General features: G+C 34.2%; 3 protein-coding genes across 3 annotated transcripts; all 3 read right to left on the bottom strand.

The window, feature by feature from the left end:
• Positions 1-39: 39 nt before the first annotated feature.
• LOC135128063 (S-adenosylmethionine sensor upstream of mTORC1) lies at positions 40-1,121 on the bottom strand. Its single transcript, XM_064054879.1, has one exon. It carries the CDS (start codon positions 1,017-1,019, stop codon positions 57-59), a length of 963 nt encoding a protein of 320 aa, XP_063910949.1. The 5' UTR covers positions 1,020-1,121; the 3' UTR covers positions 40-56.
• Positions 1,122-1,188: 67 nt separating this feature from the next.
• On the bottom strand, positions 1,189-2,201 carry LOC135128065 (large ribosomal subunit protein eL28). The gene is made up of 5 exons (XM_064054881.1): positions 2,133-2,201; positions 1,831-1,925; positions 1,518-1,646; positions 1,355-1,468; positions 1,189-1,304 (listed from the first exon to the last, which is right to left on the bottom strand). Exons 2-5 carry the CDS (start codon positions 1,915-1,917, stop codon positions 1,221-1,223), a joined length of 414 nt encoding a protein of 137 aa, XP_063910951.1. The 5' UTR covers positions 1,918-1,925; positions 2,133-2,201; the 3' UTR covers positions 1,189-1,220.
• A 180-nt stretch (positions 2,202-2,381) lies between these two features.
• Oseg1 (Outer segment 1) lies at positions 2,382-16,840 on the bottom strand. The gene is made up of 15 exons (XM_064054872.1): positions 16,657-16,840; positions 15,789-16,575; positions 15,539-15,736; positions 8,759-9,040; positions 8,250-8,679; positions 8,070-8,197; positions 7,854-8,015; positions 7,582-7,739; positions 7,254-7,528; positions 7,059-7,203; positions 3,424-3,621; positions 3,069-3,343; positions 2,814-3,013; positions 2,596-2,766; positions 2,382-2,546 (listed from the first exon to the last, which is right to left on the bottom strand). The coding sequence occupies exons 1-15, from the start codon at positions 16,713-16,715 to the stop codon at positions 2,430-2,432; spliced, it is 3,585 nt and encodes a 1,194-aa protein (XP_063910942.1). The 5' UTR covers positions 16,716-16,840; the 3' UTR covers positions 2,382-2,429.
• Positions 16,841-18,018: the final 1,178 nt, after the last annotated feature.

Here is an 18,018-nt window from a genome sequence, read left to right as displayed (position 1 = left end):
ACATTGTTTACAGGCGGGCAATTTTAAAACTCGATACTCTTAAAAATAGTTTATTGTTATTCAAAGAAATTTGGAAGTTCATCGAATAAACTTGCTTCACAAGCTACGTTGCTCATTGTGGTGCTGTTTTTAGTTTGTTTGAAATCTTGTGGAATTACAAACTCGCTGTAGAAATTTTCTTGTTTGTGCAGTGTGGCCCATCGCTGAGAAATTTCTGGACTCAAACATTTACGAAATACCATACAGTGTAAGTGTGCCAATTTTTCATATTTAATACGCGAAAAACCCTCTTTTGCTAACAAAAAGCGCCACGACTTCATGATTTTTGTATTCGCTCCGACGTGCTTAGAATCAGGAGTTATTATAAACAATATGCCTTCTGTCTTCAGTAATTTGTAAGCGTTTTTACAAGCCAGTAGTCTCTGTTGTGGTGAGGGTAAGTATTCTAACAACAAACTAAAAACAACTACATCAAATGACTGTTGTTGTAATTCAGTTATTTCTAAATTATCATGTACACTAGAAGCACTCAGTGTTATGTGTAAGTTTATAAAGTCACATTTGTAAACACCACTTATAGCAGGCGCAATGTCTATTGGAAGAACATCAAAACAAGTGTATTTTTGAAAAGGGTTGTAACAACTGCCGACATCTAAAAGTCTACACTGTTTGTTTATAGTACTGATACCAACACCAACACCGATTTTTAAATTTATTTTGTCTGCAATTTCGTTTTCTCGTTGTCTGTACTTCAGCAATTCCTCTTCTATAAAATAAATTTGGCAAAACTGGTGCACCCAAGCAATTCTAGAGGTGGGCTTCGAATTTATTTTGTAGTTGTTTTCCCAGTGGTTTTCAGCCAAGTTATGCATTGCTGCTGCATATTTCTTTAAATTTTCTTCATCCTGGCAGTGCTTTTTCCATGCTTCTTCAACTCCCGATATTTTGGATTCATCTCTTAGACGCTGATGCACTGTTTTAATGAAGTCTGACGATGCTAAATGATCAACTGATGCCATTTTAATGAAATGTGTTGCTTTTATTCACACAACTACAATAAACACTAATAGTTCTAAATGTGCGTGTATTTTGAGGTTAAGTAGTACTCTACTCAAAGTGCCTTATCTAATATCAGGTAACAAACGCATTATTTTTTTTTTGTAATTAAAATCATAATAAAACTCGGGATATAGTAAAGAATGTTTATTTAAACAAGTTAATTATTCTTGTTTCTTTGCTTTTTGCTTCTTGGCGGGCAAAGGTTTCTGTGACCTTAAAACAGCACTGGCTCTGCGAAGGGCAGCCTGCAACAACAAAACTTGTTACAACTGTAACTAAAATCCATTACAAATACCTTAGTCAAATCGGTTCGGTACTTATTGGCTTTTAAAAGCCTTTCCAACTTAGCCAACGACCTTCTAGGTCCTGACTTCATGGTCCTTTTAACAATGCATTGTCTTGGTTTATTCTAAAATGACGATAATAATTGTAATCCAACTTTAATTTGAAATATTTACCTGTTTGGTTGCTTTTTTGTACACAACAGTAAACCCTTTCTTGTCGGGGGCATCCACAACGCCAACAGTTTTCTTATGTACTAAACCATTGTATCTGTAAGAACTTAAGTTTGTCAGATTGTTGGGTTCCTGAAACAAAATAATGTGTAAATACTCGATTCCCAAAGTACTTTTAATTATATTTTTTTATTACACTTCAGTCTCTAATATAATCATCGTCACAACTTTCGGAGATCTTGGTGGTAAATATCATCATTTTAGTATTCAATAAAGAATTGATTTAAAATAATTAACAGTAAGAATACGTACTTACAGTACTGAATGGTTTATTAATGTTACGCTTCTTTCGAAGGAAAGCGTTATTGTTGCGGATGATGCTCCAAACTAAATGAGAAGACATCGTGTTTCCTGAAATAAAATTTATATTAGTAACGTTTACCAGAATCTGCGAACCACGTGTTTAATTTTTCGAATTTTACACTTTCTTTGCTTTACTGTCTGGTGGCCACATAAATCACGTTATACAACTGATACGAAAGTTGAATTTGAATCAACTAGTTTCCAATTTACTCAATTTTTCTTTATTTCACTTTATAACTCAGGAATTGTACTCACCTAGAACAACAATCTTTGGGAAAGAACGAAATGGCGGAGTTGACAGCCGGACAAGGAAAACATAGCGCATGTGGCGACCTCTAGTGCGGCGCGAAATTTTGAAATTTATAACGATATTTTAAATAAATTTTATAAAAACTATTCACTGGAACGCAATTTTATAATGAAACTATGATGAAAAGTGTGAAGCGATATGAAAAAATAAATAAAACACAGCAAGTATGAATAAATAGTTTTTTTATTCATCAATGTAACAGGACGGATATTTTAAAGCTCTAAGCAACATCTAAAGTGTTGTTATACTAACAGATCATCACATAAATCACTATTTAACGAATTTTCTGGCAAAGCCCTACAAAACGGACAATATCCCTTTTGCAATAACTGTAACTCAAAATCGTCAACATGGAATGCCTACGATAATAAAACATTAACATTTAAAATAAAACTTTAAAACGTATACCTTAAAGCACGAATAACACATCATTATTTGAAGTTCTGGTAATAAATTCTTATAAAATTGGTATCTCAAAGGTGGATTCCATTTACATATTAACACAGAAGTGCTATCCATGGACAAGAGAATTTTCCTGTTTACAACAACAGGGGAGAAACTTCCATCTCCATCACCAGCCTTAAACGTCATAAGTTAATAAAAGCATAGTTTAAAAATCGTTATACCTCAAAAGAACTCAGTCTAGTTGTAAATGGATCCTTTTCTTCATTATCAATATCTAACTGTAATGTTTCGTGACTTTCTGTAACATGGTGTTTCCAATTGTCTCCTTTTGTCGCTTCACTGGGGGGTGTTTCAATCAGCCTGACTGCTTCAACATCTGATATATCTTCTTGCAAGACGAATTCCACCAACGGTAAAATTTCTTGAATTCAAATACATGTTGATTGAAAATCAAGAAATGGGGTGCTACTTCTTACCAAAACTTACATACGAGTGGACAAATTTTTGTCCACAATTCACGCATAGATTACTTACGCTGGCCAAAGGGTTGTACGTGGAGCAACGATAACACATTGGCAGTAACTCTTCTGGGTCACTGTAAGGCCGAGCTCTGGCTGCTATTGTTGCAATTTCTACTTGCTCTTGGAACTTCTGCGGTATTATGAGAGTTTGTATTCTGTCCAAGATTTGTTTGGCAAATTTATTTGCACCCAATTTTCGTGCCTGTTTCGACAGACAATACAGAATTGCACTACTTACATTAAGGAAATATATCTATCCTGGTTCTCATCTCATGTATAATTTAATTTTTTTCATTTAAGAAAAGGATACAACAATGAAACTCCTTTAGGGCGATTATTTTGGCTGGTTTCAGTCATTAAAAATCGTGCTATGTTGAAAAGCGCTTCGGGCATATAAGACGTAAAGGGTTCTTCTAAATATCGATGAACTGCATGAAAAGCATAATAAATTGCTGCTAGTCGTTCATTTACTACATGATTCGTCAAGTATTCGTTTTGAATATCAGTGCTAAAATTAAAATTTACTATAATGTCGTTTAAAAAGTCTAGAAAAAGTTACTAAAACAACGTTTTTTGGAATGGTGTCATACAATTTTTGGCGGGGATAAGTACCTATACTGAATTTGATATACAGATATGTAGATATAACAGTACACTAATTATGACCTTACTGACATTTTCTCAAAATTTCAATCATGTGAGCCGTTTTAAGGTAATTAGGAACAAATTTAGTTAATAAGTACATTTATATTTTTGAAACATCGTATGTAAATAATTTCCTGAGTGAATGTTTATGTGAAAGAATGTCTTTTTGAGATGACGTTATCAGCTTTAAGTGATAGACGACCAAATAAGTTCTAATTAATATTTTGTAATCTCCAAATCCACGCCAATACTTAACAAAAAAATTCAAAATATTTGTTGCAACTCATAAGTTAAATCCATAACTTTGATGAATGGATTTAACCAGAAATAAAAAAAATATAAAATGTTATAGCATATTTGAAATGCCCTTAAGAATTTTTGAGGCGAGTCATATTGCTAATTTTTACTTATCCAGAGTATGGTAGGAAAATATTGTAATAGGGCCCATGTGACGAATGTTTCCTCGACGTTTCATAACTACTAGAATATATCTGTTGGAAACTTTATTAGGTGGACACTCTCTCAAACTACTCGACTGATTGTTCTGAAATTTTAGAAGTATCGTGTAATTGAGAAATCGCTAATCACAATTCATCTGTTCGTCCCTTCCAAAAAGATGATAACGTCATCTCAAAATTTTGCAAAGTAAATCCTATAAAACAAAATTGAACAACAAAATTATACAGCTAAATTAAGAAACGGACACTCTAATGTTATCGCTAACAAGGTAAATCGCTAATCAGAATTCAACTGTACATACATCGCTTCCAAAAGTTTGATGACGTCATCTTAAAATGTTGTTAAATATATCTTAAAATAAACTGTTTGTCTTAGAATCCACGAAACGATTCTCTTTGGCAAGATTGATTTATTGATTACAGAATAACAAATAAAATATATTTATTCGTTGCCTCCTGAAAAACAAACGAATAAATAAATATTTCATTCTTTGGAATTGTTTATAAATCTATTAAAAAAATAATAAATCAATCAACTAATAAAAATGGTTTATACCAAAGTTCTAGATTCTAGAATATGGTACTATTTTTCGTTTCGTAAAAAAAATTGGTTGAAGGTTATTTCGACAGAACTTTCCTCGCGCTTGAAATGTAGTCTAACAAACCCAGCTTCTTAAAAAAAAAAAAATGCATTTTTTGCGATAACCTCTATGTAATACAAAAAAATAAATGCACTGATAAACCACAAGCACATAGAGTCATGAAATTCGTGATGTTTTGTATATTTTAGATAGGGTGTATTGGGTAAAATTTGGCGTTGATGTCATCAAAATGAATGGAAGGTGAAGATGAAGATTTGCCACGTTTACGATAACCTTAAAACGTTTGCGAATTTTCGAACCATTCGGTTTTCAGTTTCCAAAGTTAAATTGTAAAGTGTTGTTAAACAATTTTGATATATTTTTTTACAAACCCTGCAAATTATGCAAAGCTTTCTGACCGCTGCGCGCAACTGTCCGTTGGTGTTAGGACCAGTTGCAAATTTTTCTGACCGCGAGGCGCAACTGACTCATGCCCACACATTCACAAGTATGCTATTTAGATAAGTAAAGTTTATTCGGTCAAGTTGTAAGATGACTTCATCAATTCGGGGGGAGGGGAGGCATTAGCACTCTAATTTTTAGTACCGATTTGTGACCGCTGCGCGCAGCTGTCAGTTGGGGTTCGGACCACTTGCAAATTTTTCTGACCGAGGGGCGCAACTGACTCATGCCCGCACATTTACAAGTATTTAAATAAGTAAAGCTTAAACATTTATTCGGTCAAATTGTAAGATGACTTCATCAATGAGGGGGGGGGGGGCATAAGCAACCCAATTTTCATTAACTCTTTACCATGCTTCCTATAACCTCAAAACGTTGGTAAGATTTCAAAGCACTTACTTTTCCAATTTAAAAGTTAAAATATAAAATGTAAAATGTTGTTACACAATTTTGATTTTTTTTCAAAAATCTGGATGCTTAGGGTAAAAATTCAACACGGATTCATAAACCACAAGTACAGGAGTATGTTATTTTATAAACGTTTAATAACATTTTTTCGAAAAATTTTTGACATGACGTCATTAGTTTCTTGGAAGGGGATAAACGGATAAATTTCGGTTTTGCACTTTAAAGTTAATTTGCGAAATGCACGTGTGTTTTTGTCTCTGTAAATTCACAGTTCACGTCAGGAGTTTTTAACTGTTCATGGTTCTAATACAATACAATTTAACTACAATAATATGACTGTTTATAGATATAAAACAGGTGGCGGAAATTCTCTCACTCTGGCTTAACTCACCTTAGTAACGATATTTAAAGTTACTTAGTTTGTTTTATTATAATAATTCGATTCCCTGTGAAGCAAAATTATTCTGAAAAAATCAAGTTGTAGAGTTCAAGTAAATTAAACTCTCATCTTTTTTTTTCTTAGAGGGTTCATTTTCCAAAATATGTCTCATCTTGACAGGTACTAGGCCCGCCCACCTGCCCTTTAATTTCAGAAGGTATGTCATTTGGTAAAATTAGTCTTGTCTTAGTAAATACTAGCCCCGCCCACCTGTCCTTTACTTTCTCAAAGAGTATGTCATATGCCAAAATCAGTCTTAACTTAACAAGTACTAGCCTCGCCCACCCGCCCTTTACTTTCTCAAAGGGTATGTCATATGCGAAAATCAGTTTTAACTTAGCAAGTTTTGGCCCCGCCCACCCGCCCTTTATTTGCTTAGAAGGTATGTCATTTGCAAAATCAGTCTTATCTTAATAAGTACCATTACGTTTTCATACTTTATAACTCCCTCGAGATTTTAAAATAGTTCATTATTCGCACATTGATCCATTTTGAGAGATAGCACTCGAAAGTTATTTTCTGTTAAATGAATATCATCGTGGACTCGAAAACGGGAGGCTTTAATATTTTCTTATAGGTTGAATGATTTCTTATAGCTTGAGTGTTTTCTGAGACCACCTTATATTTAATTTTAATCGCATAATATGTGCCTATTGTGCTAATATAAAATATCGCGAAATTTGAATTTTAATAGAGAAAAACTCGCGATAGCTTTTCTCCCCTTGTCATTGTTCCTGTGAATGTTTATCTGTAATACCGGATTTTCGCCACTATAATCAGGCCGTCTAGCTGGCGAGACCCTCACGAGAAAACGTCTCTCGACGCTGTCGCTGTGTCCCCACGTCGTAGTTTGTTTTCACTCAGTTTGATTTTTTTTTGTTCGACTATCACAATTTGTGTGTGTATTACAAGTGCACTTCAAGAAAAAATATTCAAAAAATGATCTACTTACTTTGTATTTGCCAGATCTAAAAACTGTCGCGATACTAACCAGTGGTAGTATCCAGCATCCTGAAACCTACATTCGTTTAAAGCATTGTTTATAAGATGCTGCAGAACTTTAAATGCTTCTTCGGGTTTGCCAGCCTTATAAAACGCTAAAAACGGAAAATTTCACTTTGAAAAAATATTAGATATTCAGACCAACCTTTTTGGGCTTGCACGAATTTATCATTTTCTGCCAACCAGTGGGCATACGGTACGTAAACTAGAGCTTTAAACTGGGGCTGATTCTGGACCAATAGAAAAGCCTGCGCCCATTCTTTCGCTTCCACATGCAAGTGTAGAACAGCGGCTGAATCGCCTAAACGACGATAAATTTCTGCGGCAAATGAAGCTTGATTTAGGCGTTTTAGATGTTCAGCGATTGATAATAAGGCCGATCTGTCGGTTTTGTCTAAACGTCTTCCCAACTCTATCAATCTATAACGTCACAAATAACAAGATTGGAAAATAAAAAAAAAATAAGTGTATACTGGTCGGCCCATCCTTTTTCTCCATAGATATCAATGGCTGATTGAGTATCACCCACAGAAAGATACATTTCTGCAGCTGCTTTATGCTCATTAATATTTCGAGCCCAATCTGCTTTTTGACGAATTAAATCGGTGTTATCACTGGATCCTAAATATTCCTAAAAGTGACTTAAGGTCACAAGTGTATCGTCTCATAATATTTTAAGTAATATTACCACGCAGGGAAAAAATGCGGCATATATATGTACTTTTTACTGGATTTTGATAATTACCTGTGCCAAATCAAACATCCTTAGATCAGTGTACATTGTAAGAGCTTTATGTTCTTGTCCCGACTTTTGATACAACCGTGCAGCCTCTTTCAGTTTCCCCCTATGGGCGTAAATATCTCCAATCATTGACTCACGAGTAACATTGCCTTTTTTCAATTGTTCCTGAAATTTACATCGTCAGTACCCATATCAAAAATCCACAAAACCCTATATTACTTGTAGATCCTGAATGAGTTCCAGATACGAAAAATTTTGCAATTTAATAAATGCCAATCTGGCTATTTCAAACTCGAGTGATTCAAGGGCAGCCTGACCAAGTTCATCCCAGTCTCCATCTGTCACACCTACACAAAAATCTCCAAAATAAAAATTCACACAGAAAGACTGACTAAATACCCAAGCAAGCGACTCTGTAAGCTTCAGCAAACATTTTTTTGTCAATGTATTGATACATTGGTGCACTTAAAGGTAACTCCAACGTTACCATTGACGATCCGTTCAGGCAGAAAACTTTCGCCCCTGACAGACCCACAACGAATCCCATCATTTTTTGGCGATGCGCTGGGAAATCAAGTACCTTAATGGCCAAAGAACTGTTTCCGCTAAAGGCAACCATGTCTTCGTATAAGTTATTAAAAGCTACACTGTTTGTGCCTGGTTCTTGATAATGCAATTCGCCGGTTTTAGCGTTAAAGACTTGTAGCAGCCCTGTTTCGTCTACTACTGCCAATTTCTGTTTCTTCTGGCTTAAATCCAAACAACGAATGCCATCATTGACTGTTACTTTAAGCAGTGGGTGAATGTTGTCTAGATGTACTTCCCATACCTTGTAAAAATTTTTATTTTATTTATACTTTTTTACCATAAAAAAATAACTAACATTTAAAGGTGAATCAAATACTTACTTGCCCATTTTTCAGGCCTAAAATTAAGCCCTCTTTTCCAGGTGGCCCTCCTATGATTTTAATGTATCTAATGGAGCTGTCAAAATTCCATTCTTTTTCGCTTTGACCAGAAAAAAACATGCTTTGTAGTTTTTTCTCCTGACACACTACTAAATGTTCAGTGCACACCACCAGAAGACTACAATCCAATTTTTGTGTAATTTTTTCCTTAGCTCTGTAGTGCATGTCATTTGCATCGTTCGAGTATAATTCATAAATGATCACTCGTTCAGGAAGTTGTACCTAAATGTAATGGAAACATTTTATCTCAAAAATCTCACTACTTTTTATTCATTATGAAAAACATTTTATGTATAATCCAAATATTATATCATTGTGCTGTTAAATGATAGGTCTGACAGGCAAACATCTTACACGTAGTATGTAGTGGCCTACTGCAATTCAAAAAGTTTTCGATTGCGCAACTAACATTCTGCGATATCTCTTCTGATTTTCGACGTTATAGGGTATCTTCATAGTATCTTATTGTTATTTATGACGTGAAATTTCTTATAAACACCATAAATCAGTTGAAAAACGCTAAACGTTAATGATTCCGGAAAACAGAAGTGCCAATCAAACATTTTTCTCAAGTGTCACCTTGTGCCAAAATAATGCAACACTTAAATCCTAAACGAGTGGTCGCATTTGGGTAAGATAAAATTGTGCACTTTTAAGGCAATTAATAATCGATAAAAATTTTTGAAATATTTTCAATGGTTTAAGAATTTTTTTGGAAAAAGAAAATGAAATTTGAGATTTGTGAAAATACATATTGCTTCTAAGAAACGTCTCTGCATTTAAGTCTTACTGTTTTTTACATTTTTCAGGAGGAAAAACATTTTTAAAAATTTTGATGTATATGCCGTTTTCAAATTGTTGAAACAATTTTTACCAGCAATAATATCTTAAGAGCGTAAAGCCTTGTTTCCAATCACGTACCTTATACCTAGTAATTACAATTATAAAAGCTTGACAACTCTCATTACATAGAAGCGTTCAAAATCGAATTATACTGAAGGAATTATACTTATCATGTGCCTACTTGTACTTAATAATTTAATAAATTCTTGCAAGCTCCGCGTTTTCTATGCATAAATAGGTGCTAAATGAACCAATGAGAAAAAACATCGCGATCACTGCTCTGCTGTGAATATATCGCGTGTTGCTTGGGGGTAAAAAAATTTGATTAAAAAAGAGGTCAAAAATAGTAACAATAAAAAAGACGACAAAAATGCAGCGACGCAGAAAAAAGGCAATAAAATAAGGGGACAAGAAAACGCGACAAAAAATTGCGCCAAAAATGCGACTGAAAAAATGAGTGAAAAAGTTAAAAAAAAAGCAATACAAAAAACACGATAAAAAATCGAGAAAAGAAGTATAAAAACCGCGACAAAAAAAGATAAAGTAATAAGTTAGGTAACAATCGGGCAGAAGCAAAGACTTTTTTTTATGTAGGTCTATACAGGTGTCCCAGTTAAAACTTCCCGGCTTTCTATTTTGAGAACGAATAGAGATTTTTGAATTATGTAGACACTATTGCTTTTAGCTTAACGGGGAAAGTTTAATTTAGTACATCACAAAATATGATGCACATATGGCGTCGGCATTGCGATGCAAACCTATATGTACTTTAATTTACAACGCATATTTTTTTTTTAACTAAATGTACTAAATTAAGCGTTCCCCTTCAAGCTAAAAACAATGCCATTTACAGAATTTCAATATATCTATCAGTTCTCAAGATAATAAGGCCGTTGACTTTTAACTGAGACACCTGCATATTCCTTATAACCTACATCTATTCTTTTCAATCCCTTTGGGTAGAACAAAAACTATACCGAGATCCGAGATCGACGGAAACAGCTGTTACTGATCTACTCAAAAAAGGATGCGGGATATGAGATGGCTATGTTCTTCAATCCATTGCGTGCGTTTAATACGTATTTTAAATATACCTTTCATGCGTAACTAAGAAGTTTTGTGTTAAACTGGATAATTTTCTTATACGAGTGATAGAAAGTTAGTGGTTAATGTGAAATAAAATTTTTCTGTGCCTCAGGGATCCCTTCTGCGATTGCTTCTGTTTATTATATGTTATATACCTAATGAATTATCAGTTTTTTCAGCACGTACTAGTAAAGACGGAAATTAAAAAGAAAAACATTGAACATTCTTATCTTCAGTGCTGTGATGTCTTGAGTTGGAAAGGCCACAAGACTGCATTTGAAAAATTAAAAAATAAAAACATTCAATAACATGGACAATCACCATGTTTTTATGTTTTAGAGCGTTTAGGGAATTAGTGAATGCCACCTTGGAGGTTGGTAGTCAGTATTGGTATGTAGAATATTGTCTGCAATTTCATAAAAGGGCAATTGTTTAAACAAAAATTAATCGCGTTCGACGCCACCGTCTCCCTTCAACCACCCTAATAATTATCGTAAGACTAACTTATTTTCTAATCTAAAATGTGTAAAAGTTTGACTATACCACAAATATGTGCAATTTTTGTTTTATCGTTTGTAAATCCACAGTTCATCTCAAGATTTTAACTGTTCTAATACAATGTATGTACATCGATACAATACTCCATAAGTTCTGAACTATATTTCGACTTGTTTTGACAATTCTGAACGTGATGACGACTTATTTTGCGAAAAGATGACGATTGGGCATATTTTCCCACTTTCTGGCGTTTGTAGATTCAAAGAAATTGTTCAAAAACTTCAAAAATGTTACTTTTCATTTTTTTTCTTGTGTTTTCTAGCGTTTCCGGCACACAATACAATCATGGAAAATGTTCCTGTACAACAGGTGACCGAAATTCACTTACTTAGACTCAACTTATTTTAAATTAACGATGTATCTAAAAGTTCTGGATTATTTTATTTATTATCGTGTAACTAATTCCTGCGGTTTTTCCAAGCGGAAATAAATGTGGATTTTCGACGACACTAACACGTGTTGTAAATTTGTTTTATTGTTTGTAAATTCACAGCTCATGTCAGGATTTTAATCGTTAACTAGTTCTAACACAATTTAAGAGACATTGGATTTGTTCAGACAGAGCACTTGGGGGAGTTTTCATGACATTCACTTTGTCAGGATTCACCTTTTGTTTATCTAATTATAGATAACGTTTCTGGATGCTTATACGTAAGTGTTATAATGTAACTTAATTCCTCACACAAGATTGCTAATATTTCATTTGCGGCAGTTAAATTAACCTAACGTTGCCCCACTCTGGAAAAGACCGTAGAAAGTACGATAGAATTCCTAATATCGTGCACTGAGGTACGGGGGGGATTATAATTATATTTAGGTAGTTATCATCGTTATTATCATCACATGAAAAATTACACCACCGAGACGCCCATACCTCGCAAGGCATGATACATTTTGTGTTGTTGATTTATCTTGTGTTTTGTTTGGGATGACCTGGGGACAGTCCACGATATAAACTCTCAAAGTTAATTGTTTTAAGTAACCAAGCAGTTGGATCAAGGCAAAATTTCATATAACGTAAATTCTTTGTTTGAATCGTTGATAAAGTGTGGCATAATTTAACATCTGCCAAATTCTTCGTTCTGGCAGCGGCCATGTTGAAAGCGTATTTTCAAACCGAGCACATGTTTGAATTGTAAAATGTCACTAAACAAATTAACAACATTGCGGGACATGCATTTTATTCCTTTGAGTTAGACCACAGGATTGATGACATTTGTGGGAGACATATTTTTGACGCATTTCTTTGAACGACGCATTCGTCCGACGCCATTTTGGACCTCTAGATTGCCTACTATGTTTATTTTTGTGTTTGTTTGTTTGCGGCAATGTATAACAATGATCCACAATGCAGCTGAATAACTTAACTTTTTAAAAAATGAACCAATAACTCGAATGGACATAAAATATTAACCTCACGTAGTTTTGTTAGCTTTGCAATTTTTCACCTCATACAATTTTCTCTATCTCAGAATTTTAGCGTCAATAACTTTCTCTGCTGTATAATTTAAATTGAACGTAAATTTTCATACTCGGCAGTTTCTAACCTCAGGTAATTTTCTTTTGTCTGCACAAGTTTTATTTCACACCAGACCTTTTGTTTTTATAAATCTTAGCTAGTTTTTTTTGTTTGTAAATATTTTGTTGATTAATGCTTCCATCATAAAATTGTCTGCTGACCAATCTTAATCTCAGATAAGAATTCTTTGCTGTTTCAAATTTCACAAGAGTGTATGGCGAATTTAAATGTTGTTTATTGCCCTTTTGATACTGTAACACTTGTTCAGTTGTAGTTTAATGTCAGAGTATAGAAATTGAACATTTAAATGGAATTGAGGTTAAATAACACAGAAACACGTAGCGGAAGCGGAGTGCGCGGTTCCTTGTCGAGCTGGCGGCCAAAAGATGCAGGTTTTGAATAGAAGTCAGGAGCGGTCGGTATGACATGACGCTGTCGGCTTATTTATAGCCGTGATCTCCAACCACGAGTTTCAACCATAACGGCCTAGGTAGCGCGGCACGTTTCTTCGTTCGATAGAGGGGTACTGGGCGGCAGTGCTTGTCGATAGAATAGAATCACGGTTCCGGTGGAAGAACAGCCACAACCGGGAGCCCCAAACTCCGCTCGTGCTACAACGTCCCCTATGGGTAATTTTGCTGTGCTCTAGAAACACATCAAAATAGTTCATCGCCCCACTCTTATAGCGCTCTGATGTCGCTGCCGCTGTATAGTTTTTATTTAAAATTTTGTTCTCTTGTTGACTGCCATAATTTAAATTTGCCGCCACACGTCCGTAATAACTTGTGTATTTGCATCCCGTTACTTTACTTCAGATTTTGCTTTGTTTTTATTAAATTTGTGATATTCAAATATTTGCATTGGTTCAGAACGTTTAATTTGATTTCATTCAAAGTTTGGAAAGTTTTTTTTTTTTTGTAGCTGAGCACTAAGAAGGTCTTCAACCTGCACAACTTAGTCGCAGCTTTTTTTTTCTTTTTTTGTCAGTGGAAGAATCAATAATTTTGTGTCCTACATACATTTGGTGTTTTATTTAGCGGTAGGACACACTTTGGCCACATTTTAAACTTAGCGACTTTTTGGTTTTCGAAAAGGCATTTTAAATCACTGCACTATAAATCTATGTATTTTCAAACGTGATGTGAGCTGTGATAGATTCATGTTTTTGTGTTTGGCTCACATTTTGGGCTTTTTGCCTCGATCTCAATCGTGAATTTTTCATTCGTTGTCAGACCGAGGGGCGGAGCATAATTACAAAATCGATATTTCCCTATATAAATTTACCATTTTAAACATGTTTTAAGTTTCTTGCTGTGAAAAGATGATTACACATATTAAGAAAAAAGGCAAAATGTAGACCCCGCCCACCCACCCTATCTCGATTGCGATGATTTTTTTATTCGTTGTCAGATCGAAGGGCGGGGCTTAATTGCAAAATCCATATTTGTCTACAAGAATTTACCATTTTAAACGTGCCTTAAGTTTCTAAGAATAAAAAAATCATCACAATTGAGATAGAGTGGGTGGGCGGAAATTTTTTTTTCAACACGGTACTGAAAAACATGTTTTTATTTTCTTGTAAAGAAATAAGTATTTTGCAGTTAAACTCCGCCCCCTTGGTTCACGGCGAATAAATAAATCATCACAATTGAGATTGGGCGGGTGGGCGGGCTTACATTTTGCCTTGTTATTTTAACATGTGTAGATTTCTTTTCACAATATTAAACTTAAAACATGTTTAAAATGGAAAATTTGTGTAAGGAAGGAAATATTGATTTTGCAATTAGGCTCCGCCTCATAATTGCAAAATCCATTTTTTTGCAAAAATGTACCATTTTAACCATGTTGTAAGATTCTTGTTGTATATTAAGAAAAAAAGCAAAATGTAAGCCCCGCCCACCCTCCTTATCTCAATTCTGTGTTTGAAGTGCAGAAATTTCATATACTGAGAACGCAAATCTTAAATACATTGCCTGCATCTCATGCGGTACTAATACTTTTTCCTTACAGATAATTTAATAGCACGAGTGGCAACGGCAAACATGCATGTTCATATTTATTGGTTAATAGTATACTGTTTTATTAGGAGCAAAAGCAACTTTTTGGTGCGAATGTGCAAAGTTGTCGGACGAAGGACGTGAGTCAGACATTGCAGATGAGCCACAAAAAGTGGCTTTGGCTTCGAATAAAACACGCAATTTTTTCTCTAAACGCCTGTAACTGCTCCAAATTGTTCCGAAAATTAAAATTCATACATCAAAATTCAGAATTATGTTAGTTGGTGGACACGTTACTACAGTTTTGCGGAATCAACAAAGTGAAAAATTGTTTTTAATTACTTTTAGTGCCGGCGGAGCAAAAAAGTACTTTTAGTGCCGCAGGCGCCGGCACTAAAAATAAAAAAGGCAAAAAGTAAAACATTAAGTGGCTCCATCAAGACATTAATAGTCGCGTTTTTGCGACGAGCGAGATGCCAAAATAATGGTACTAATGGTAGGTATTGAAATGATTTCTCAAAAATTTCAGGATTTTTTCTACATAGTTCATTTTGAAAATATTTCAAACATTTTTAGTTATTATTAAATTATGAATACATACTATAAAATAAAGCACGTTTTTTCATATTTAACGAAATTACCGGTAATTTCATCGTTAATTTTATAAAAATAAGTTTTATATTTGAACACCTGAAATAAAATTTATATTAAACTTACCGCCAGTCGGTGTTTAAAAATTGCAATTTTCTTAATAAGATCTCGGCACTTAATCCTAACTTTTTGTTCAGTTATGAGATGCTGTATGATAACATCCGTCATATTTTCTCTAAAAGCATATCTCTCCTTATACAGTCCATGGACAGTATTAAAAATAAGTTGATAATAAGCAATTGTACCATCTTGGCACCCCATTACCTGTAAATACAACATAAACAACTTATTTATCAGAATCTTTTATTAAACTTACAACAAAATTTCCACTTGGATGGGCAGCACAGCACCACACCCAAGCATTTTGTTGATCACCAATTATATCCAGTTTGATTCCATCGCGCGTATACATAACACAAGCTTTATTTAATCCACTGATCAAAATATATTCGCCCTTGGGAAAATAGGAAACCATTAAAGCTTCGAACCCTATGTTTCTTTCTTTACCAACTAATTTACCACCCAGAGTGTAGAAAGATAATGTTTTATTCCAATCAGTTACACACAGAGTGTCAGTTTGATCATCTTTGTACGTGCTCCATGAAAGCGCCCAAATCGCTGGGTTCTGTGGACGTTCAATTCGGCCCTTTTCTTCCCCCAATTTATTTCGTATTGATATGACCCCATTGTTGAGACCCAAAGCCAAGTACTGTCCATCGTTAGTCCATGAACAAGCATTGATTTTAATATTCGTTTTATGTTTCTGCACAGCCTTTTGCTCTGAGCTCCAAAAGGCAAAATCTGTTAAGGCACATGAGGCTAACTGATGTGATAATGGGTTAAATACAAGGCACTGAACGGAATCGCTGTGGCTGTATTTAAGTAAACCTTCTAGTTTACTTGACCATATAATTACAGTTTTGTCTGCGCTCCCACTTGCAAATTTTAAACCGTTTTTCGCATATGAGACGCAGTGAACTTTATCTTTATGACCTTTTAGAGTCTGGATCAGACCACCATCACAAGTATCGTAAACTAAAACATGATTACCGCTTGCTACAATCAGCTGTGTACCCTCTGGATTGAAACATAAGTCGTAAATGCTGGAAAGGGGATAATAAAATTACGAATTACCGGCGACTAATGAGATACGTGATAGTTTGCATTGGTAGGTTTATACTTACGTTTGGCCTTTCTTGTCGTTGTCTTGTACTTTATCGGCCCATTTTGGTATTGAACGCATTGTTCAGGCTTGTATTAATGTATTTGTGGGTATGAAACACATAATTCGGTCCTAATGCCTTCGGGGAACGGCACTAACATGACAACTTGACATTTAAATAATTATTGTGTACATACAGTTTCCTAGGCAACAGGTTAACAAACTTGACAGTTTGCAACAATCTATGCAACCCACATTACAGACAGATTGAAATATTCAAGGAAATAACAATGTTCATTGCCTAATAATTGTGTAAATGGTTGTTTGTAAATATTAAAACTACATATAATTTTGGAACAAAAATATAAAATTTTAGATGAATTCATTGTCGTTTAAAATATTGCGATTTTATAACTGAAAATACACTTAAAATACATAATATTTTAATATGGACCACCGGTATTTATTAATGGGAAGTGCTGTAGTTTCCTTTGTAAATATTTATCATTACTTCATGTCAAGGTTTTACAAGTTTTTTGTTTAAATTGTGAAAGAAAGATGAATTGAATAAGCTCTGTATTATTGGTTGCAGATATAAAAGTATCAAAAGTCTAATCATACAACTGAAAAAAAGTCCTCCAGCAAGCTTTGAAATTTTAAGTTAAAAACAATATTAGCAACACCATTCCAATAAAGGATTAAATAACTGCGGTGTCAACATTAATATTTCGAAAATAAATTTCATGGTCTACCAGAGCATGTTACTATAAGTTGCATATAAAATTTTAACTAAATAAGTACCTACATGTTCTAATAAAAAAAAAAACAGAAATCCATCTATTGATAACGGTATAAAAAAACGGCAAAGAAACAATATAGGAACAAGAAACTTTTTGTTAACGAGATGAAACTTTCCGAGGAGCTTGTGTTGTTACATGTAGGGGAAAGTAGAATAAGGTGACCTATCTAAACTGCGTTTATTTATCTTTATCGGTCGAGGACACACCTATAACCCAGTGTTTATCAGCAGCTTTTAACTCTGCGGTAATCATTTAGATTTGAACTATCTTCGTTCGACTTTTACTAATTATAACAACCTAAGCAGCTGAATGCAAATATCTTCTCAAAAAAGTCATCTATAATTACACTTTAGGTATAATCAGTGGGTAATTATAACTCTGCGGAAAAATACTCAAAAGTGAACCGACAGGTGTTCTGTTTTCGCATATTTTATGCCGTTTCGACAACATTTTGACCGTTTAAGTATTTTGTTGATACACAATACTTTAATGAAAATAATACAAATTTGTTCAACGACGGAAGACATTAGTAGTTTAGTTTTGCTTTTATTTAAATTGATCGTTTATGTTAATATTTATATGTT

This window comes from Zophobas morio, unplaced genomic scaffold, assembly GCF_036711695.1.
Source record: "Zophobas morio isolate AGI-343-1 ecotype UQ-CSIRO unplaced genomic scaffold, CSIRO_AGI_Zmor_V1 ptg000012l, whole genome shotgun sequence".
NCBI lineage: Eukaryota > Metazoa > Arthropoda > Insecta > Coleoptera > Tenebrionidae > Zophobas > Zophobas morio.
Note: the sequence above shows the minus strand (reverse complement) of the source record. Positions and strands in the feature narration are given on the sequence as shown.

What these genes read in the sequence shown, in the direction of transcription:
- Oseg1 (XM_064054872.1), bottom strand. Translation starts at nt 16,715, where the DNA reads ATGCGTTCAATACCAAAATGGGCCGATAAAGTACAAGACAACGACAAG. An exon ending in TTTTTAAACACCGACTGGCG is followed by an intron (nt 9,041 to 15,538) that starts GTAAGTTTAATA and finishes CATTACATTTAG; the next exon opens with GTACAACTTCCTGAACGAGT. An exon ending in CTAGACTGAGTTCTTTTGAG is followed by an intron (nt 2,767 to 2,813) that starts GTATAACGATTT and finishes ATGACGTTTAAG; the next exon opens with GCTGGTGATGGAGATGGAAG.
- LOC135128063 (XM_064054879.1), bottom strand. Translation starts at nt 1,019, where the DNA reads ATGGCATCAGTTGATCATTTAGCATCGTCAGACTTCATTAAAACAGTG.
- LOC135128065 (XM_064054881.1), bottom strand. Translation starts at nt 1,917, where the DNA reads ATGTCTTCTCATTTAGTTTGGAGCATCATCCGCAACAATAACGCTTTC. An exon ending in TTAATAAACCATTCAGTACT is followed by an intron (nt 1,647 to 1,830) that starts GTAAGTACGTAT and finishes ATTTTGTTTCAG; the next exon opens with GAACCCAACAATCTGACAAA. An exon ending in ACCGAACCGATTTGACTAAG is followed by an intron (nt 1,305 to 1,354) that starts GTATTTGTAATG and finishes TTGTTGTTGCAG; the next exon opens with GCTGCCCTTCGCAGAGCCAG.